At 33.8% G+C, this 23,198-nt stretch overlaps 2 protein-coding genes across 2 annotated transcripts in view; one reads left to right on the plus strand and one right to left on the minus strand.

Moving 5' to 3' along the window:
- LOC123557787 (chromosome-associated kinesin KIF4-like) overlaps positions 1 to 20,977 on the minus strand; it is a 36,212-nt gene extending 15,235 nt beyond the window's left edge. The window contains exons 1-13 of the mRNA XM_045349474.2: positions 20,864 to 20,977; positions 9,932 to 10,054; positions 9,506 to 9,556; positions 8,635 to 8,718; positions 7,677 to 7,739; positions 7,071 to 7,145; positions 6,014 to 6,093; positions 3,951 to 4,070; positions 3,245 to 3,339; positions 2,832 to 2,874; positions 1,858 to 1,954; positions 978 to 1,115; positions 325 to 432 (exon numbers count right to left, since the gene is read on the minus strand). Coding sequence (XP_045205409.2) covers positions 325 to 432; positions 978 to 1,115; positions 1,858 to 1,954; positions 2,832 to 2,874; positions 3,245 to 3,339; positions 3,951 to 4,070; positions 6,014 to 6,093; positions 7,071 to 7,145; positions 7,677 to 7,739; positions 8,635 to 8,718; positions 9,506 to 9,556; positions 9,932 to 10,054; positions 20,864 to 20,866 — 1,080 coding nt within the window. The 5' untranslated portion in view covers positions 20,867 to 20,977. The remainder of the gene's footprint in view (positions 1 to 324; positions 433 to 977; positions 1,116 to 1,857; positions 1,955 to 2,831; positions 2,875 to 3,244; positions 3,340 to 3,950; positions 4,071 to 6,013; positions 6,094 to 7,070; positions 7,146 to 7,676; positions 7,740 to 8,634; positions 8,719 to 9,505; positions 9,557 to 9,931; positions 10,055 to 20,863) is intronic.
- LOC128557185 (uncharacterized) overlaps positions 12,716 to 23,198 on the plus strand; it is a 423,236-nt gene continuing 412,753 nt past the window's right edge. Inside the window, exon 1 of the mRNA XM_053544153.1 lies at positions 12,716 to 12,858. The gene's annotated coding sequence lies outside the window, so the exon portion shown is untranslated. The remainder of the gene's footprint in view (positions 12,859 to 23,198) is intronic.

A 23,198-nucleotide genomic window follows, 5' to 3' on the forward strand; every position in this document is an offset into this window, starting at 1 on the left:
CTCCTAAATTTCATAAAATAATTTATCATATCTCATTTTCAAGATGTATCAAAATCATTCATTTAGATTCAAGTCTCAAGGTCATGTAAACTGGTTAGTTTTCAAGTCTTTTCACTGGTCCTGAAGAAGTAATCAAATCTTGACAGATAAATTTTAAAGACAAAAACACCATGAGCATCTGGAAATATCTGATTTCTAGCCCCCACTGATGTCACTGTCCTTTTAGACACAACAACAATAATGTCAACATTTATAATATGCAAATCACTGGTATACATCCTTACACTTTAGAAAACTTCAATCCCTTAACAGCACTGTATTTACCTCCAATTTTAGGACATCCTCTTTATTAGGTTCTGAGGTGGAGGCAATCTTATCCCTCAATTTACCAATCTCCTCTCTCAGCTCAGCAATCACCTCATTTGTCTCATCCTACAAGAATTACAAAGATAAGTTTATTAAGTACTGCATTCTTAACAAAAGTAAGGTAACAGTTTCAATCAATTACAGTAAACTAAGTAGAAGTCTAAATAAAAATGTTCAATATTTAAGGTAGTGGACCCAGTAATGACACTTGATTATTTTCTTATAATTAAATGTATTTTTGCTAGGCAATTCCGTATGCTGCAGATGTATGTAAATGTAGCTCGGACTTTGGTAAAAACCTAAGAATGCTTAATTTGTCTACTGAAGAAAAAGAAAATTGCTTATTGTTATTACTGGTCTATTACCTTAAAAGTCATATACAAATACTGTTGACCTGGTCTGACTTTTTAACTACTGCCATGTTTAGTTTTATGATGGCTGTGTCCATTAACAGTATACCATAGTTTATACCACCCCTGTTAATGGATGACACTGATTTCAGACCCTTGTAAGGATATCTTAAAACAGATTTACATTTCCTGAAGTTTCCAGAAATAACTGTGAATATGTGTACGCATTAGAAATCCCAAAACTTTCCTATATTAACTTACCAGGTTTAGTTTTACCCTGTTTTTGACATTTTTTGCAAACTGAGCAACCTGCATGGTGTTTGTGCTCTCCTGATGTGATTTATCTAGTGGTGATACCAGGGCAAACAGTAAACTGATAGCATTTCCTCCCAGAGATTCCTTAAATATAGATGTAAAGCAAATATGTAGAGATTATAAATTTAAAGTTATTTCTAAAAATGTAAAACAATTATGTAAACAACCCATTTTGGGTATTAGGTCCACGATACACAGTATAGTATGAACACAAAAATTAATTCTTATTATTTTTTTTCACCTACATATAAATATTCTTTGACCTTAAATATATTCATTGTAACCTTGAAATGGTTAAGCATCACATTTCTATCCTGCTTAATGACTTTTAGCTTGATTCATTCTACTTATCTCACCTATTACATAGATTCACTTTCAGGACTTGAACCAGTCAATTAAAAAAAAATCATGTTTTTAGACTAAACTCAAAACTCCATCATCTGGGTCAAAGGTTATAAAACTAAGTTTGATACCAGTCTGAAATATCCAGCAGCTGATAGGTTGATTTTGAGCTCAATCTTGAAACCAACCAATGACAAAGATGCATTCATAAACTGGTCTTCAAATTTAGTTTTACAACTTAAGGTTGTGATTGGTTTATTTTGAGCTAATTCTTACAACTTACCAATAGCAATGCTGCAATGTTAAATTAAAATGTTAAAATTGCAAACCCTATTTGGTAACCATGGACCAGTAGCCAGATGTTCTACCAGTACAACACCTGACAATCTTATTTGGGAATAAAGGTCAGCTATTATATATGTTTTGATCTAAAACTGCTCCTATTAAATCAACAGTGTTTTTCCACAACATGTCATACACTTACCTGAAGGTATCTAGTGAGTTTGGAGTCCCTGTATGGAACCCCACTACCCTTTCTAGGGCCTCCTAGAGCCATCAACACATTCTGCAGCCCCTGTACTCTGTAACAAAACTATCATCATTCAACATCACACTGACACTTATGTACCTTAAACTGCCTTTTTCCAAAGCAGAAGACAGCTTGTAAAAGGTTTTCAATTACCTAGAACACTATTTACATCCTCATAGTTAATGAATTAGATGGTATGCAAATTTTACAGACATCATTATTTGTTTTAATGCAAATGAGTTACACCTTCCTCTTGCTAAATGCAGTTTTTATGTATATATGAGCCTTGCCATGGCTACCAACATAGTGGCTTTGTGACCAGCATGGATCCAGACCAGCCTGTGCATCCGCGCAGTCTGGTCAGGATCCATGCTCTTTGCTAACAGTTTCTCTATTGCTATAGGCTTTGAAAGCAAACAGCATGGATCCTGATCAGACTGCGCGAATGTGCAGGCTGGTCTGGATCCATGCTGGTCGCAAAGCCACTATGTTGGTTTTCTCATGGCACGGCTCATATATATTTTGTTTGTTTGGTTCAGAGTCCCAACAACACAGTTTATGTCATATGGTGACCTTTCAAGCTTTTGAGGGAGAAGGAAAATGCAAGGTGCCCCTTCAGGCATTATTTCATCACATGCGGGTACCTGGGAAGAACCACCAACCTTCAGTAAGCCAGCTGGATGGCTTCCTCACATGAATAATTCTATACCTCATGCAGGGTTTCAAACCCACACTGGTACAGTGTAAGTGACTTTGAGTCAGCAACCTTAACCACTCTGTCCTCAGGCCCCCTTTATGCATAAGTCAGTTCTGTTTTTGTTCTATAATCTTCACAAAATACATAAAGCTCGCTGAACTAAATGGACAACTTCAAATAAAATGCAACTGTTAACATCTTTGTCACTACCTTAAATATATTATCATCTTACCCAGCAAGCACCTCTGGATCAGATATACCTCCAGGATTGTTTCCTGAAATTCAAAAATAGTTAATTTGAATGTTAAATGAGTAAATGAAAAGTCTGTTAACATTTCCTTAAGAAACTAACAAAAATCAATGAAGGTAAATGCCCTCTGTTTTCTAAACTTCTAAAAAACTTGCAATCAAACCATACTCTATAAAAATTGTATTTTAAAACTAGTATCGTACAATGTCATACACCATCTGATCTATTTCAACGATGTGTTAAGGTATATCACAATATTTCCTAAAATTGAAACTGTATTTCAGAGAACTAAGACAAACTTCGGAAAAATTCTCCATATGACAGTAAGAAGATGGATAAAGTCTTGAAATGCTTGAAAATAAACTAGAGATTAGTTAAACTGAAGAGGTAAATACCTGCACAATCCACCATATGTAGCACAGATCTCACACCAACTTTACTGGACTGCTTCTCCCTCTGTTCTATTACCACAGTAAATACCGCATTAGCTCTGAAATATCACCATTATAAACTACATGAAGTAGAATTCTTTTTTACATGTAAAGATATATTGTTTGCTTACCTTTAACCTTTACTTTGCTAAATTTTCTGAAATGGACTGGGCATTACCATTCATTATTTGAAGGGGTGTTCACTGAAAATTTACTATCCTGAATAGCGAACAGTGCAGACCATGATCAGCCTGCACGGACTTGCAGGTTGATCTTGGTCTGCACTGGTCGCAAAGGCAGAATCAGATGCTGCCAGCAGGCTAAAGGTTAATTATCTAATCAGCTTATTTACTATTCAATGTAAGTGAATCATATCCTTTTCAAATATTACAGAGCTGCCTTAATTTGCAAAACTAACATTTTAGTAGTTTTCCAATGACTGAAATATTACTAGGCAATTTTCTTTAATACACGGACAATTACAATTTATTCATAAAGCATTATTTTTGATTTTTCAGACCTCTATAGTAGCAATAAATAGTTCCGACGTTTTCACTGTGCTAAGACTGAAACAAGCAAAGTGACTAAATTAATATATCCCTTATATTTACCTAAATAGGATAACTTTTTTTGCTACAATTTCCTTGAAATATCTGGAAACAGAAGTTACCTTGGTCTGTGTGATTTCATGTCAGTGGCTCCCATTTTTCTGGCCCTGGTTCCCTGCTCAAAGTATTGCGCAATCTCATCAGCACTTTTCACAATGATCTCTGACAGTCCATCAACAAAACTAAATAAAAATGTAATGTCATTTAAATCTTTTAGTTAAAGATTGAATAAGAAAGACTTTTGAACTGTCATCCAAATTTTTTTTCATTATGTCTTTAAATGTGGGTAACATTAAACTATGACTACAAGTGTACATTTAGACAAAATTTCAATGTGGAAATGTTTGCACAATTTAAGAATATTTGCAAAAATATCAGCCAGCATAAATTTACACATTCACCAAGACATGTCATTATAGTCAAGTGAAGATAAACAAACTTAGCTTTGGCCTTTCAGTTTTTGGACTCCGCAATTCGTAAATATTTTATCTGGGCATATATACACTCATACAATATTGTTAGGCACGTCAAGGAAAGTACTTTGGGTGTTTATATAACGGAATTAACGGCACTTTCTAGTTGAAGATATATTTATTTTTATTACAAAACGACTCAGCCGAATTGACGGACAGTATGGATGAACTACAGTACACATGCAAAGATTACTATACAGGGTTATATGTATTTACTGAAAATCCGTTATGGGTTATAATAAAATGTTGTTGAGAGTTCTTTGGGCGTTTATATAACGGAATTAACGATACTTTCTAGTTGAAGATATATTTATTTTTATAGCAAAACGACTCAACGGAATTGACGGACAGTACATATGAACTACAGTACACATTCAAGGTTAACTATATAGGGTTGTACGTACTTACTGAAAATCCGTTAGAAGTTATAATAAAATGTTCTTAAGTGTAAACTACTTTGAGTATTGTTTATGTGTCTTAGATTTCTTACGGTTTTAGCGGATTTCTGGGTCCAGTGTCTTAGTTTTTATCTTTGTTTGTTTTCCGTGTTTAACGGATTGGAAGCTAGTAATGAACAATTCGGGTCTGAATTTATAGTTTCCCGCATAGAAATCTTTGAAAGAAGGTGTGTTGCCGCTAGCCAATGATTCTGCAGTTCCTCTCCCGTTAGCCAATCGCTGGATGCCGTCAGATCAGTTACTCAGCAATTCATACACCGTACAAGACAAAGATCCGTAAAATGCAAATATAGTTCCGTAAAACGTCTCTGCGGATCCGTTGACTCCACAAAATGTCTTATTCTGGTTAAGTTAGGATAGCGAAAGGCTTTAGAAACGCCGAAGCAAACATCACAGTTCTTCTCTTTATTTTCCGACCAGTTCGGGTGATTGAAACGGTTTTGTATAATAGAAATAAGCATTTAATATATCCGATCGGCAGTTGTCTGTTCAATGTAAATCAGTTAGTAATACCTTGATTTTAGACAAACTGGAGTCACCTGTGATGCAAAATATGGATGTAATGCATGGAGATGTATTATTACGATACAGCAGTATCATATTTTAGTAATAACAGTTCTGATATAGGCATAAGAATTATGAATGTCGTCCGTTTTCACAACCAGGAAGGAAAATAATGGTTAAAGTTTTCCTTTATGTATTGCTTCTACCGTCTGTTTGTACGCGTTATAATAGTTATAGTAAGCATAAATTCAAGCCCATTAAATGTTTATGTCCACAAATGAAATAAGAATCTATTGTGATTGTCATAGACACATATATAAAGCAGGGTGGGGTATCTCATACTGCAATATGTTTCACAGAGTTCATATAGTCCTGAATATGTTACTTTAATAAAAACAGGATTCAAGTGAAGCAGAGAAAACAAACGCAGTTATAGTAATTAGCATACTTTGAAATTGGGGGACTAATTTTCATTGATTTCGTGACTGAGTCAATCAATGAAAGTAAATCCAAATGAACTGGTAAAACTCCCATTCAATTCATGTTATAAAGCTGAAATCAACTAATTCATATGCCGACGATACAGAAATTTTTCCCAAAACCACAAAATTTTCTGCCTGTGAAATTTAATGATTTCCAATATTCTACAGTTTATTTTTATCTTTTTGAATAAACGAAGAATATACTTACATTCCTTTTGTAGGATGTTGTCTGATGTTCATAGCATTTGGGTGGGGATTCAACAAATCTGTCATTTTCTCATCCACAATCTAATGATAAAAGTTGAAAGAAATACAACCAAAGTGAAAACGAACAACAGAATTAAACATTGTACATCAATCCACTGTGCTGTGTTTTAAAAAGTCGTGCAAAAAATGTCATTACTGGACCAGTATGTTGTAGATGACCAATTTAACAATATGCTGCTCAAATAAGCATACATAAACTGGACTAGCTTTTGTTGAATTTCAGGTCACACTGATGTAGTTCAGGTCATATGGAGACTTTCAAGCCTTGAGGTGGAGGAAGACCCGAGATGGCAATCTAAACAATATCTCGACACAGACAGGCAGACTGGAAGCAAGCTGGATGGCTTCCAAACATACAACCTAATTAGAGCTTGGACTCGGGCAGGGCATTTCCCCTATAAACCTGCCTCCACAAAAATGATGCATTCCTAAACATTTTTTTTCCCAATTATGAACAAATTACCACACATGATTGTTAGCTTTAAAGAGTTTCTGCTGTTTTACAATTGTTTTGCTACTTTGTAAGCTTTCATAATGGTTATTGTTGAACAATTATTAAAATGACATTCCATAAACACAAAAAAAAACCCCGTAAAAATTATACAGATTACAGTAAGTTTCAATTTTACCCAATAAAGTCACTTTCAAGTGACTTTTTCATAATTCAAACAGCGTTGGTGGCATTTCCAAAGAGATGAAAAAAAAAAGTCTGCCACAGAGGTGAAGGACAAGTCATCCAATGTCTAACCTTTAGCCTGCTTGCAGTAAGTGATTCTGCTTTTGCGACTAAGATCAGCCTGCACTGTTCGCTATTCAGTCAGTAAATTTTCAGTGAATACCCCTTTGAATAATAACAGGTACTGCCCAAATTGAATGATTGACCAGTCTGTTTTAGAATTTAGCAGGGTAAAGGTTTATCATTCTGCCAACACTGAAATAGTACAGGTAGATTACTGACTGTAATATACCTGCTTACCTAATAACATAAAACAAATTACCTCAACATAGGAGACACTTATCATGAAATCTTTTCCTCCCTGCTTGCTGGCTATCTCAAATATACTTCTGTTAGCCTATAAAAATAAAATCAGAGTTTGCAGATAAGCAACACATGAACAAACTATCAAAGTAACTAAAGAGAAAATATGTCAATGATTTATTCAAAGTACACATTGATTTTGCAAAGTCAGCACTGCTTGTATGTGCTTTAAATAGGTAAGAATCATTTCTAATCTCAACTTAAAACCGTAGCCTCGGAATTATAACATTTGCAAAGAAATGTCCAAACTTTATCTTCTATGTTTGCAATTACATGAATTTTACATAATAAAATCGGAGTCTTCTTGTTTTTTTTCTTTATATATATGACACTGTCTTGATTTGGGCTGCAGTTAGCTTAAATTGAAGTACTCAAGAATGAGCACTGCTAAAAGCCATGAATGAACTGGTCCCTGGTAGAAGTAATTAAAGTGAGCTCAAAGCAGGTATAAACATGATTAACATTTTTTGGAAAGTAAAAGTTCATTTCATAACTTGCCCATTACCATACACAGCCAAATGCAGAACACTCAGACAGCATGATATAATCGGGTGTTACAACTTACACTTGGTATCATTCCAGGATCATCATCAGTACCAGTCATCAACATGCTTTTTCCTGACCCACCCTGTACAATTAAGATAATAAATTTTCATGCATCTGGAACTGTCAAAATGACACTTGTTCAAATAATAAAAACAACGAATAACTTGGATGTATCTCTAGCTGATTAATGTTGTAAGTCTGTACACTTTTCTTAATTATAAACACAAAAGATTTTAAAGATATGAAATCCCATGCTCATCTTTCAATAAAATGAGCCACACCATGAGAAAACCAACACACTACATTTGCGACCAGCATGGATCCAGACCAGCCTGCACATCTGCGCAGTCTGGTAAGGATCCATGCTGTTCACTTTCAAAGCCTATTGCAATTAGAGCAACCGTTAGCGAACAGCATGGATCCTGACCAGATTGTGCGGATGCGCAGGCTGGTCTGGATCCATGCTGGTCGCAAATGCACTATGTTGGTTTTCTCATGGTGCGGCTCAAATATCTTAACTGCCGATATCTAGTTCAAACATATAAAATACTCATCAGATGTACTTAACTTTACTACATATATAAATTAAATGTGTATTTAGAGCTACATTTTTAATGAAATGTCATGCAGTAACAGTCATTTCTAAAAATTTTTTTTAGTTTTTTCAATTATAGTAAACATCTATACTGTGTTTACCTATGCATGTATCAAATCAAATTAAATCTAAAGCATAGTACTGTTAACACACAATTAAACTGTTAATTTCATGTTTACATAAGATATATGCAGCAACTGTTCATATTAATTTTTCAAATATGAAATTTGGGTCTAGTACACTTTTAAACACAAGACATCTTAGGGGGATAATGCACTTGGATATAACAAGTGTACTACAATAAAATAAAAGACTTATATCATAAAAAGTCCTGAAAAACTATAACATAAAAGAAGTTTGAGTATCACAGCGACAGACTTACCGCTCCAAAAGCCAGTACGGTGACATTATAGCCTTCCATAGCTCTATGTACCAGCGGCTCCACCCTCTCCTTGTATATCTGGCTCTGAAACAAACACGAATGACAACTACGGTAAAATAAGTTAAATTGTATGGAAAACAAATTCTATAATTTGGACCAAAATGGGTGATTTAATGGGTCATATGACACAATTTATTAATAACTTCATGGTCACAGAAGTCTGTGGATTTCAAACTGTAAAAGATAAAATTGACAGAAATTTTCTTTGGTTGTTTGAACTTAATCATGTGGATGGACACAATGACAGAAATAAATCCCCTATAAATACTGATAACAGTATACAATTCAAGGGGCTCTGAATCTTAGAGGTGAACTATATGAGAATTTTATATAACAGTAATGATCACACAGTAAATATGTGTCAAAATAAACAATATTTTCAGGAATCAATTTAGAATAGGAACAATAGTTTATTTTGCCAGATTTTAGATTTTTCAGCATAAACTCATTTCTTTGTCATTTAGCAAAGCCTTGTCACTCCTCAGTAAAATGGTTCCAATTAAGGTAATACACACATAATGATAACTGACAATTTCAATGTAATAATGCATTTTCTACCATATTTTTGGGGGGCATTTTTCAACAGTAAATGAAGCTCGTTACTGAGCACACCATCTTCAATTTCCAACCTGGAATACTGAAATTACAGTCTTGGAATATGTAATACAGTAAAAAAGACATTTTTGATCTGCATTTTGGGTCCACTACAGGTACTTAAATCAGTCCTCGTGTTTACTGCTGCCATCAATGGCATAAAAAGTATCTTGTATAACTCAGTAAAAAAAAAAAAAAAAAATTACAGTCAACTTACATTCCTGTACTCTGGTGGATATGCTCCATCACAGCTAAAGCTTTGCTCTGACTGAAATATTCAAAATACTTTATGTTATGTATGGGTGTTGGAAAGCAGTTAAAAACTTAAAATGTCCAAGTTGATCATCCAATACAAAAAACAGCCTGACTATCCATCAAAGAGCGCTCTTGAACAGTTTACACTAGGGGCAATAACTCTTTTAAGGGTTTGAAAGTCCTTTTTTTTTACAAAACATAAATGAATAAAAAATAAAAAATGTATTGTAATAATACCTATTTTGTCACAACTTTTATTTCCATGTACAAGAAATGTTGCAGACTGGTTAACTCATTACTCAATAAAGATTTTTTTCCATTTCAAAAGATGTATTCAATTGTAGATATTTCATTTGTACATGAAAACTGTGTGTCAAACAGAACTTACCTTTCCACTTTTAACTATAACCTTGTCCCCGGACACTGACACACCTACTTTCACACCTTTCTTGTTTTCTTCTGCTGTTAAAGGTCGGCATCTGCCAACAACTTTAATGCTGACTGACTCAGGCTGAAATGAAAGTAAGATGGATTCATATTTTCATCATTACCTAAATACAAATAGATTTTGGTTGATTTTTACTCTAAAACTATGGAACATTAAACTAACTCTGAGAAACCCAATGCCTGTTACTGAAAAACTGCTTTTGGGTTCTGACAACAACCTTGCTGTTAGGATAACCCTTTTGAAGTGTCTAGCAATCCAGTAACCTGATGTCTAGCTTATCCTCTAATGGTTTTCTACGCACTCCGCAATCAATTTGTTTATGGATAGTGTAATGAATTAATATAAAAATATAAAAGGAATGGCTTGGTTGCTTAAGGCAATAAGAGTACAGAGAAGGCAGCTGTTTCAAACTAATTAGTGTCCAGTCCTTGAAATGTATTATATGTACATGATATCCTGAAAATCCAATTTTTAATGTTGCATTTCATAAATTTTGGGATATTTCAACTACCTGAAGCAAAAGGCAAGTTTTAAAACAGTGTGTAGCCTAGGAATATTATATTAGTCTATTTTTAATCTATCTTGCTGGTGCAACCGAGACAGACAAAGAAATTTAATAATGAATTCAACTTGCACTTCTAATTAATTTTGGCAAAATATGTACTTGTCAATGCAAATCTTTGACAATTCAATACAATTGTGCTTAAAATAAATATTCATATTATTCCTTAGGCAAAATATGTTTATTCAATTTACACTTACCCTATAATAACCCTATCTTGGCTGGGCAACCAGGATAGGAAAATCAAATTACCTAATGAATACTTCAAGTGAAAATATGACACATATTAATTAAGACCACAGAGAACACAAATAAGTGTAAATGATCAGTGGATTAAGTTTTCAACAAATCCATTAGTTGTCCAAAATTTGACTGACCACCTTTACAAGCAACGACAAAATCCCAGTACATACATTTACTCTATTGTGCAGGAGGTGTTAAATATTGTGGAAAGGAAATATTGCGGGAAGAATTTAGAAGCCCTGGTGAATTTCATGACCCATAAATATATTTAAAATTCAGGTCATTAGAATATCATACATCTAAAAATAAAATTGCTAAATATGTTCTTCCCCGTCATTCTCCGTGCATAAACGATGATTCCAAATATGAATTTACCCATGGGGTTTAGGCGAAAAAAAAAAATTGTTTGTTTCCGGTATCCCGACCTACCCTAAATATTTGGCCCGACCCTAAATGTTTTTATGGCCTTGGAGAATAATTTTTTGACAAAAAGTTGCCAAACTGCACTTTTTATGCTTTAAACATGGCCAGTGATGTTAGAAATCAACTTCCTGATGCTCTAAAGGCATAACCCCCTTATTTGTATTCATTTTTGACAGAAAAATAATTTCCGAAGAGTCCCCACTTAATAAAAAAAAAATCCAAAAAAAAATTTTTTCCCGACCTACCTACCCTAATTTTTTTGAGCATGTTACCGGAAACAAAGAATTTTTTTTAGGCCTTAGGAACAATCAAATAATACAGTATTTAAATAGAAAAATTCTATTTCTTAAGTGCGTTGATTACCTGATGCCTAGAAAACCCCAAGCTGGCAGGCTAGCCGTCAAGTCACTACAAGTCTAAAACGCAGAGTAGGTGTCAAGTGACCAGATGGATAGATACTTCCTAACCCTTTAGCAATGTGGTTAGTCTCAGACTTTACATATCATGACGTCCAGAGAATGAGCCCCAGAACTAGAGACCATACAAGAGTTTTGCATACTTTGATTTTGTAGATATAATCATTTTAAAAGGTGCACCAGTAAGAGTAACAAGAGCACCGCCTTGCGGGTGCTGACGCTCATCTGATTTTTTTTGTGTAATAGAAATATTGTCCTACCCATGATTTTCTAAGTCTAAAAAGGGCCATCATTCTTGCAAAAAGCAGGATAGAGTTATGTTTCTTGATGTACAGTGTCCACTTATGATGGTGAAAAACTGTTGCAAGTTTTAAAGCAATAGCTTTGATAGTTTATGAGAAAAGTTGACTTAAACATAATACTCAACCAAGAAAATGATTTTCTAAGTCCAAAAGGGGCAATAATTATTGCAAAAAGCAGGATGGAGTTATGTTGCTTGCTGTACAGGGTCAGCTTATGATGGTGAACAAGTGTTGCAAGTTTCAAAGCAATAGCTTTGATAGTTTAAGAGAAAAAGTTGACCTAAACATAAAACTTAACCAAGAAATCTGATATTTTCTAAGTCAAAAAGGGGCCATAAATCTTGCAAAAAGCAGGACGGAGTTATGTTTCTTGCTATACAGGGTCAACTTATGATGGTGAACAAGTGTTGCAAGCTTTAAAGCAATAGCTTTGATAGTTTAGGATAAAAGCTGACCTAAACATAAAACTTAACCAAGAAAACTGATTTTCTAAGTCCAAAAGGGGCCATAAATCTTGCAAAAAGCAAGATGGAGTTATGTTTCTTGATGTACAGGGTCTGCTTATGATGGTGAACAAGTATTCCAAGTTTCAAAGCAATAGCTTTGATAGTTTAGGAGAAAAGTTGACCTAAACATAAAACTTAACCAAGAAATCTGATATTTTCTAAGTACAAAAGGGGCCATAAATCTTGCAAAAAGCAAGATGGAGTTATGTTTCTTGCTATACAGGGTCAGCTTATGATGGTGAACAAGTATTCCAAGTTTCAAAGCAATAGCTTTGATAGTTTAGGAGAAAAGCTGACCTAAACATAAAACTTAACCAGGCAACGCCGACGCAGACGCCGACGCCGACGCCGACAACCGCTCAAGTGATGACAATAACTCATCATTTTTTTTCAAAAAATCAGATGAGCTAAAAATGTGTCTATGAATTATTGGAATGAATAAATGACAGGCAATCTTAGTCATAATACTAAATGACAGCGAAAGCTAATGACATTGTGCAATGCAGAAAGGTATTTAGTTTGTAACTGTAAATATTCCTTTCGATTGAAATCCTCCCAATTTGTAAAATTACACGTATTGTTTAAATTTGGACAAAGCTTGCTGTCTTAGCCTGCTGCTAAAAGGGCACAAATATAAAAGAACCAGTGAAAGATATATGAGCCGTGCCATGAGAAAACCAACATAGTGGGTCTGCGACCAGCATGGATCCAGACCAGCCTGCGCATCCGCGCAGTCTGGTCAGGATCCATGCTGTTCGCTTTCAAAGCCTATTGGAATTAGAGAAACTGTTAGCGAACAGCATGGATCCTGACCAGACTGCGCGGATGCGCAGGCTGGTCTGGATCCATGCTGGTCGCAAAGCCACTATGTTGGTTTTCTCATGGCACGGCTCATATTTCACTTGTACTGCCAGTTAGTAAGTTCATACTCTAAAAATCATGTCAGAGAAATTTGGGCAGTTTTGACCAATTAAAAATATTGGCAAAATCAGATTATATTTTTTCTTTACACGAAAATTGCCATTAGCTAAGGAAGTCAATACGCTGATATTTTTTAATCTGGAATACTCTGAACATCTGATTGTCAAAAAATTGTTCCAGTTTACATTATGTAGTCGGGTAGAGAATAAGGGTGCACTTACACTGCCTAGCTAGAGATACTGCAAGTGGTAGAGTATTTGGGTTACCAGACCCCTTCCCACTGCCTTCAAATGGCTATTACATGAATTATATACAGTAACATGTTGCGTTCTGACTGAGGCCAATAGGGATAGATGGATTTCGAGCTTTATGTAATATATAGTCTAGGACCTTGCTATATTCATTTACATTACAATTATATAATCTGTATCCTCCAGATTTATCTTTGACCAACTCTGCTACTTTTATCACAGGAGCTTGTCCAGTCTTGGTGCCCACATGGGTCCTCCCATTAAAATAAAAAAAGTTAAAAACCACTGTTTTTTTTATCCTACAACGAAAAAAAAAATGAAAAAAATTTTTTTTCCTATATACTAGAGATAGTACCTACATTTTTCAAATCATAGGTATGAAGTTAAAAAGCTTAGAAATGAAGACAAATGTCCATATATTTAAAAATAGATACAGTAAACCTCACTTATAAGGAACTCGGATATAAGGAACACTCGGTTATAAGGAACAGTTTTCGATTCCCCGATCTAATTCCTTCTTTATTCAATGTAAAAATCCTCGGTTATAGGGAACTCGGTTATAAGGAACACTCGGTTATAAGGAACACTTTTTCCAGTCCCAAAGTACGAAATTCAATGGAAAACCCCTCGGTTATAGCGAACAGACATAAAGGAAAAAAAATATTGAAAACCGAATATAAACATGAGAATCGCTGATGACGTCCGAGTAACGTCGGCACTATCACGCGCTTTCATGCACATGAATAAACACAAATTATTTCATTTCTATGATCTTTAGTTTGTTAATTCACGGATACGATAAAAAATATATATAATATCATCAAATTACCAAATACTAGATGATAGTAGACTAATATTTACTCAAAATTATGTTCGACAGCTACATGTATTGGGTATTTCATGTTAACCGTGAATAGTGACGGTCATGGTCATACTATCCTAAATAAATGTGCTAATTACACTTGATTAACAATGGCAAACACTCCAATTAACCAAATGTCCAATTGTAAAATTATAGCGGGTGCTAAAATGGACAATAGCAAAAGTATAGGTATAATTTACACTTGAATCCATATGTATGGCGCCGTTGTCTAGTCGTAATACACTGTATGTCATAAACACCTTAAATGTTAATGGGTAGTCTAATTTAACATTTTTGTAATAAAAAAAAAACAACATTAGTTTTAATTAGTATCGATGTCTATTCACGTAACATGCTGCCAAGTAAGGTAAGGTGAGTAATTGCAACATATCTTACAGTCATCATGTAGCGCTCTCTAAAAAGAAGATAGAAATAACCGACAAAAAATAAACATAAATTACGGTCATTCTTACCAACGAACATTATGGCTTGGTTTAGGTGTAACTCTGCGTTTAAACATTATTTTAGTCATATACATGCAGGCAGTTTACCTTACCATCTCTCCAGGATAGGACCGGTACTAAAAAGCAACTTCCTCACATAAAGATTCAAGGTCGGCCCGGAGTGTGAACACTTGGCCTTTATCAAACGTCAGTCAAATAATGTTCGCTATACAAATTGTGTTCGTTATACAAACCTCGGTTACAAGGAACTAGTTCGCTATACGGATATAAGGAACCTCGGTTATAAGGAACAATTTTTAGAGGTCCCAAGCTGTTCCTTATAAGCGAGGTTTACTGTATATTGACAATATTTTAACAAAAAGCGTAGAGTAATGAGCATTTAATATTTTCATGTAAAAGAAAATTTTGTGATCAAGTAAATATTACTCTTCTTGAACCTGGAGAGCAGAAACATCAAAGGGACATAATATAGCGAAAATTTTCTACTTGGGTGCATTTGATTTAACATTCAACTGTGATCTGGATTTCTAAATAATGATCCATGATACTGTGTGCTGAAAATATAGAACAACTGGAACAATCCTTTAACAGCAAAAAGATACTGTAGCAGAATGAAAATAGTTAAGCTGTAACTGGAACTCAAACCGAGGACCTCTCACACCTAAGGCAGACACTCTACCACTTCCCTATAACAGCAGTAGCTATAGCTAGGCAGTTTAAGTGCACCGATTACATTACGTGAACTGGAACAGTTATGTGACAATAACACATAATCGGCCTACTCCGGATTATCGGCGTATTTGCTTTGTTACCTCACGGCAATTTGCGTGTAAAGAAAAAATATAATCTAATGCTGTAAACATTTTACTCGGTCAAAACTGCCCAAATTTCTCTGACGTGTTTTTTAGAGTATGAACTTACTAACTGGTAGTACCAGTGAAATATAACTTACACTGAATCTGAATATTTGCCTTTTTAGCAACTGGCGAATGACAAAGACAGTTGGCTTTGTCCAAATATAAGCAATTACTTTACCAGTTTCGAGAGGATATCAACTGATAGGAAATTACGGTTACAAACTAAATACCTTTCTGTAACACATGGAGTCATTAGCATTCACTGTCAATCAGTATTATGACTAAGATCGACGATCATTCATTCATTCAAATAATTTATAGACAGAGTCCGTTGTTTACATTTTAAATCGTAACCAGTACTCTTGTAAAAACCACTTTTTTTTGAAAAATCGAAGAATGCAAAGAGCTATGGTACTCTCTATATATAGAGTGGGCAGACCAATGCTCGGCGTAAAAACTACATATTTTAAATCTAAAAACTGATTTTACATTATCTTACCGTACTTTTTTATCGCCAGTTTGTAGAACAATCTTTGAGTATTCAACCATATTGTTTACATATTTCTAGTCACACCGTGACGTAATAGGCGGGAGCTAAAAATAGTACCAGTAAAACTTGTGCGGTTCATGCGGAAGTATACCAACGCTCGGCGTACGGCATATTAATCTGCAGGTTGTAATTTTGAACTATTTATGTATTAAAATGAAGTATAAGACATATCTAACACAAGACGTAGGTTGTATTGATGAACTGATTTTTTAAGTACATAAAACATGTACGTAAATTACCCCTCTCTCTATTCTGCATCTATAATTTGAATAAACACATTTTATACAATAATTATCTTAAGGAATTCATTTGAAGATAATTTATCACAATTCTGTGAGGCTAACTTCAAGAAATCAATAAATTATGATATTTGATGATTTATTTCCATTATTTTTGGAAATCTTTTCAAAAGTGTCATTAGTCCACATAGTATATCAATTACTTCGACAGCATAAGCTACAGAAAAGTGCAGTACAATGGGTCCGTATAAAATGCCATGATAAGGGTTTATAGTTTATTTAAGTATAAAGAAATAGAATAATTAAAAAGAAAAATGTTGTTTTTTTCTCCATAATTCGGCCTGCAAGCTACTTTTTTTATACCTGTTTTACCAGAAAATCTGTTTTAATGAGAGTAGAACACAAAACTGAACGGCTTTTAGCCTTGCATCATCTGCTCTACTGTGACCACACCGGAAATGAACCGCACTTGGATAAAATTACGTGTGATGTAAACAAACGAAAAGGGACTCATAAGAGCTGATATTTTAAATATATTTTAAGAAATTCCCAGAGAAACGTGATATACGCAGAGCGTTGGTATGCGCCGAGCATTGGTCTGCCGACTCTACTGATACAGTGAAAAGGTCCCTGTGTTGCTGTACCCATATGGAGTACATGCTATGAAACAACCAAAATGTCCAGTTCAGTAACAATGCAGGCTACCTTACTGCTGTTTACACATCAGACATTTAGAAAATAGTAAACAATCTTATTCTGCCTAGTCTACATCGTTTTTCAACAAAAAGGCTGAACCACTGGCACTAGATTCTAGGCTAGCAAGACATTTCGACCCCAAGACATTTCAACCCCAAGAGACAATTCGACCCCAAGACATTTCAACCCCAACTCCTTGGACATTTCGACCCCATTCAATGATATGCCAGAAAACATCTAAGAATGCTGTCATTATTATAATTAAGCTTTAATCTATAGATAATTGAGCAATTTCAAAATGTTATAACGCTTAATTAGCAATTAAAATGTTAAAATACGGTTATTTTCGCGAAAATAAGATTTTTGTTTACGAAATTGAGCCATATTTGTCTAAATTTCTTTATTTTCTAAAATTCTTTAAAAGACTTTGTTAGTACCGACTTCTGATGAGAAATGAGTGATTTTTATCTCACAATAACGAAATAATCATCATCTATATTTTTTTTTTCATTAACGAAAATAACGGGATTTATGTATCAGCCGCGTTTATTACGTAAATAATTTAAGAACAAACCGTTCTGATTATCTATCTTAAAATAACCTTTATATAACATATTTTCATACTTGGTGTTTAATTATATTTTCAAATCATCTTAAAGACTATTTTAGTACACGGCTATATTAAAAAAAAAAAAAAAACAAGATTTTTAAATCATGGGCCGATTTCGCTGATTTTAATTATGAAAATAACTTTAATACCTCTTTATTTATTTATTTCAACCAAATATCCAAATATAAATAATTATAATGTAACTCAAAGAAGTATGTCACCATCTTCATTACATTGATATTTAAAATCATAATCAGAAAAACGTGATCTTTTGATTGGATTATCACACCTTGATTAATTGTTTGTTGAAATACAGCACGTGTATATTTATCAGCAGTGCGCATTGCAATCAATTAAGCGATTGTGGTGACATCGGATATTTATAAACATGTGTCAACATTATCTTTAATTTCGGCGAAAATGTAAAGAAAACAATAGGAAATTAAACAACACATTGCTTATTTTCGCATTTAATGTTATTTTCGTAAGCGATTTTGACGCACACATAAAGTATTTGCTTTACAGAATACAGAATATGATTTTTGTTATTTACAAACTGCTCTTTTCTTTTCTATGAACGACATTCCTTCCAGTTGTAAAATATCAAAAAAGAAATCCCCGTTACTGCAAAATATAAGAATATATGAGTACTGTTCTGTTAAAAACAGGGAAAAAATTATTATCATATTTCATATCTGTAAAGAAAATGTGGCAGCCATATTACATTTTTCTATATTATTTTAGCCAATATACGTGATTTAAAGTATGATTTTAAAAGTATGATTTTAGCAACTTCAAGCGATTTCGGTCACACATTAAACCGGAATCCACCAAGAAAATCGGGATACACCGGAATACATTTTCCATAACCGGGATACACCTGTATTTTGTAAGTTAAAGGTATTTTTGAAGTTTTTTTTTAAATAATAGGGCTGTCATTGATTGGGTCTTAGGCATATCGACGACACCGATATATCAGAAGACAAATATCGACGATACATCGATATATCGATTATTAAGTTAAATTAACAACCTATTTGTTCATATGCATACTATATACCTTCCTGTAAATGATATTTTTAGTTTTATTGCCTACTTTTCGTATTACTGTTTGATTGTGTGGTATTTGTAGATCTATCTATGAAATAAAAGAAAGAAATAAAAATTAATAAAATCTTTCATTTTTATTTTGCCTTCACTTCTCTTTTACATTTATCTAAATTTACAACTTTGTTAACTTAATTGTTTTTTGAGGGTCTGAGTGTTTATCTGGATAGTTTTGTTCTCTCTGTAAAATATCGATTTTTGAAAATGGGAATCGATAATCAATCGACAAAAAAATATCGTTGATACATCGATATCGTTTCTATCGATGACAGCCCTATTAAATAATTCAGTCATATATATCATAAATGAATAAAATACGAAAGGAAAATAAAATACGTTCACACAAAATTTCCATTACCGAAATACACTATTATTTTATTAATAAATGGTATTTTTGTAGGGTATATTGCGGAAATCATTCGTGTATAATATAAATAATACTGGCAGTAAGTTTCAGAAGGATAAGTAAAATTCTTTAACGCAAAACGATTTTATAAGAGATTGAAATTCGGCGACCACGCGGGAAATTACCATAACCGAAATACACCCGTATTTCTTTAACAAATGGTATTTTTGAAGTGATTTATGACTGAATTCAAACATATATGTCATAAAATATTATTTTTCAAAAGGAAATTAAAATACTTTTGCGCGTTACGTCTTGTACATGATTGAAAATCGGCGTGCGCACTGGAAATTTGTGAATTCGGAATTTCCATGTCCTAGATTCTCTAATGTACATAGGTATTTCTTTAATAAATCGTGTTTTTAGGGTTTATGATAGAATTCAATCATATCTCAAATAAATAATTAATTTACAAAAGGAAAATAAAATGCACAAAACGTTTTTACACGAAGTTGAAAATTTGTTGAGCGCACGGGAAATTTGCACACTCGTGGATGAACAACAATCGCCGTAATTTTGTTAACTTTTAAATTAAATAAAAGCTTATCATATTTAACAGCACTTACCTTAAGCTTGTAAAACATTATTTGTCACATGTCACATGTGTGTGCTTACAAATATACTGATTAATTGATATAATCAATAGGTGTGATAATCCAATCAAACTCTATCAGAACTAATCAGAGGCACATGTTTGTTACGCCTCATATATTCAAAGGACATTAATTGTGCTTTGGCAATAAATACAGTAAACGTTTTTATATTCATATATAAACATGATATAATTCTTTTAAAAACTGATTTTTCATAATAATTTTTCTTCTTAAATTATCAAATTAAACATGAAGAAATAATTCAATTAGTTCCAATAATAAACTTTCCGGTCAGCGCAGTTTATTCACTAACATGTATTTTGTGTATGATTCATTTAAAAATAGCATGTTTATATACATCTATATATTAATATTTTCTAAAATATGCAACATGGAAGAAATATAAAATGAAAATATACAACTATTTTTGAGGGGTCGAAATGTCTTGGGGTCGAAATGTCTTTGGGGTCGAATTGTCCAAGAAAATTAAATTTTGGGGTTGAAATGTCTTGGGGTCGAAACGTCCAAGATTCGATTCTAGAACCGCAGATTTACTGATAGGCTTTTCAAATCCTGGCTGGAACACTGACCTCCATAGCATTACGGCAACATAGTGGCCTTTTCTGTGTATCAGTATATAGGAAAAATGTCTTTTTATAGGGTTAAAAACAGAAACTTGTTTTTATTTTTTTAATGGGGGGGGGGGGGGGGGGGGGGGGGGGGGGGGGGCGACTTTTAAAGTTTAGACAACTGTCAAGTTAGTTGTGCATTTGCCAATTGCTATAGTAATCGACCTAAGCATAGAAAACAAACTTAATTGTCAGACGAATTGTTTCTTCAGAGAATGTGAATGACAGCAATTACCATTTTTAAGTGTATACACAGAAAATATAAAATTTATTCTCCGGTGTCCAGCTCCAAATGCTTTGCCTAGGTACCCGTGTAAATACACATAAATTGATGACGTTTCACCTACTTGATTTTTTTTCAATCTAATATTTATATGTAATCGAGTCAAACCGCGCCTTATATTCCGTTCTACCAACAACCAGGACAATAAACATATTAAACAGTTAAAAAGATACAAAATCAAGTCCAAATAAACAAAATATTCTAATTCTTTATTTCCGACAGTGATTCCTGAATGGTAGTGGCTAGAGAACCGGAATCGGTTCCCTCTTATGCACTCTTATGTGACCAGTGCGTTTCCACTTATGCAGAAAGAAATTAAATGTTTTATTAAGTGCGTGCAACTAGCCTTCTATCGTTAATGAAAGTGCACAGGGATGAAGGAATCGACCATATTACAGACTTTGATTGGCATACAGAACTGACCAATCTGGACCACCGCTGATAAGCTATGCTTAGGTCGATTACTACAGCAATTGACAATCAGTGATCGTCTCCCAAGTGACTGGTCAATTCCATGTACCACTATCGGCGATGATACAAGATACAAGATACAAGATACAAGAATCTTTATTTTGAGTCGGATGTTTTAACAATATAACATTAGCATTAGTAATAAGCTATTTGCCGACTATTTAACAAAGACATAAGAAGCAAATAAATATAACAAACAGCCTGTAACTAAAAGATTAAGTTATGATTATAAAATACATATACATATATATTTAAGACATTACATATGATTTAAAAACAAACAATGACAAGCAAAGTAAGGGTCCAAAGTAAGATAATATATTATTAAAATTAATCATTTTAGACACTATATCCATATACATATCTACTCATACACCCGTACACATACATACGCATGCACATATATACATTACATAACATACATATACATATTTACAAGCATACATACATGTATGCACTTGCCCACACATATAATAAGTATACACATATAATCTCAAAACACATGACATATAGCATATTTAAGCACATTTAAAGCACATTTAAAGCACATTTAAAATTTTTTTAAAAATCTGTGGGAGAGCTGCTGATCCTGACCAATGGCCTAAAAACTGCTATAAAACTACATGTAAATAAGAAACTGAAATTGCAAAACCAGCACAAAAGTGCGACAGGGAAGAAAAATAGTCTTAAGAAATCAAATATTCCCTCAAATTAGATTTGTGGAGAACTGATCAGCAACTATCTCACAGAGAGTCAAGATACAGTATAGTCCAGCGGCATGCAAACTAGCTGACAAAAGCTGGAGCTAAAGACTGAATCCTTGTAAAACAAGGTTAACAAGAGTGCAAGAATGTCACAATATACGCCCGTCACAGCAAATTTCTTTACTCTAGCACCTGTATTTGCAAATGGAATTTTAATTTTGTGGTTGTTTAGTAATAACTAAGTGTTTTGTTTTTCTAAGTCCACAAAAAAACTCCTTACCAGGTAGAGATACCTTAAAATACACCTAAAATTGGAAAGTAACATCTATGTTGTACCACAGAAAAGTGGTCTTGGTTTTTCCCTACGGTCAATTATAAAAAAGTTACAATATAAGTTATTTATAGTAACAACTAAGGGAAGTTAATCTTAAAAAAAAAAAAAAAAAAAAAAAAAAAAAAAAAAAAAAAAAATCAAAAAAAAAATTGTAAGTCCACACAAAAATCTTTACCAGGTAGAGACTGGTCAAAATACACCTCAAAATTGGATGTAGCATGCATGTTGTACTACAGAAAAGTGGTCTCGATTTTTCCCTACGACTAGTAATGAAAAAGTTACAATATAAGCTATTTATAGTAACAACAAAGGGAAGTAATTCTAAAGAAGGGAACTGCGCATGACACTTCGTCTCATGATGGTGTATAATTGTGTCAAGTTACATCAAAATCCCTCCATGCATGAAGAAGAAATGCTTCGGACAAAGTCATTCTTGTATCTGACCTTTGGCCTCTAAGTGTGACCTTGACCTTAGACCTAGGGACCTGGTTCTTGCGCATGACACTACGTCTTGTGGTGGTGAACATTTGTGCCAAGTTATATCAAAATCCCTCTATGCATGAAGAAGAAATGCTCCGGACAAGGTTTTCATTCTTGTATCCTTTGACCTCTAAGTGTGACCTTGACCTTAGACCTAGAGACCTGGTTCTTGCGCATGACACTCCGCCTCATGGTGGTGAACATTTGTGCCAAGTTATATCAAAATCCCTCTATGCATGAAGAAGAAATGCTCCGGACAAAGTTTTCATTCTTGTATCCTTTGACCTCTAAGTGTGAC

The sequence above is a fragment of the Mercenaria mercenaria genome, chromosome 5, assembly GCF_021730395.1.
Source record: "Mercenaria mercenaria strain notata chromosome 5, MADL_Memer_1, whole genome shotgun sequence".
NCBI lineage: Eukaryota > Metazoa > Mollusca > Bivalvia > Venerida > Veneridae > Mercenaria > Mercenaria mercenaria.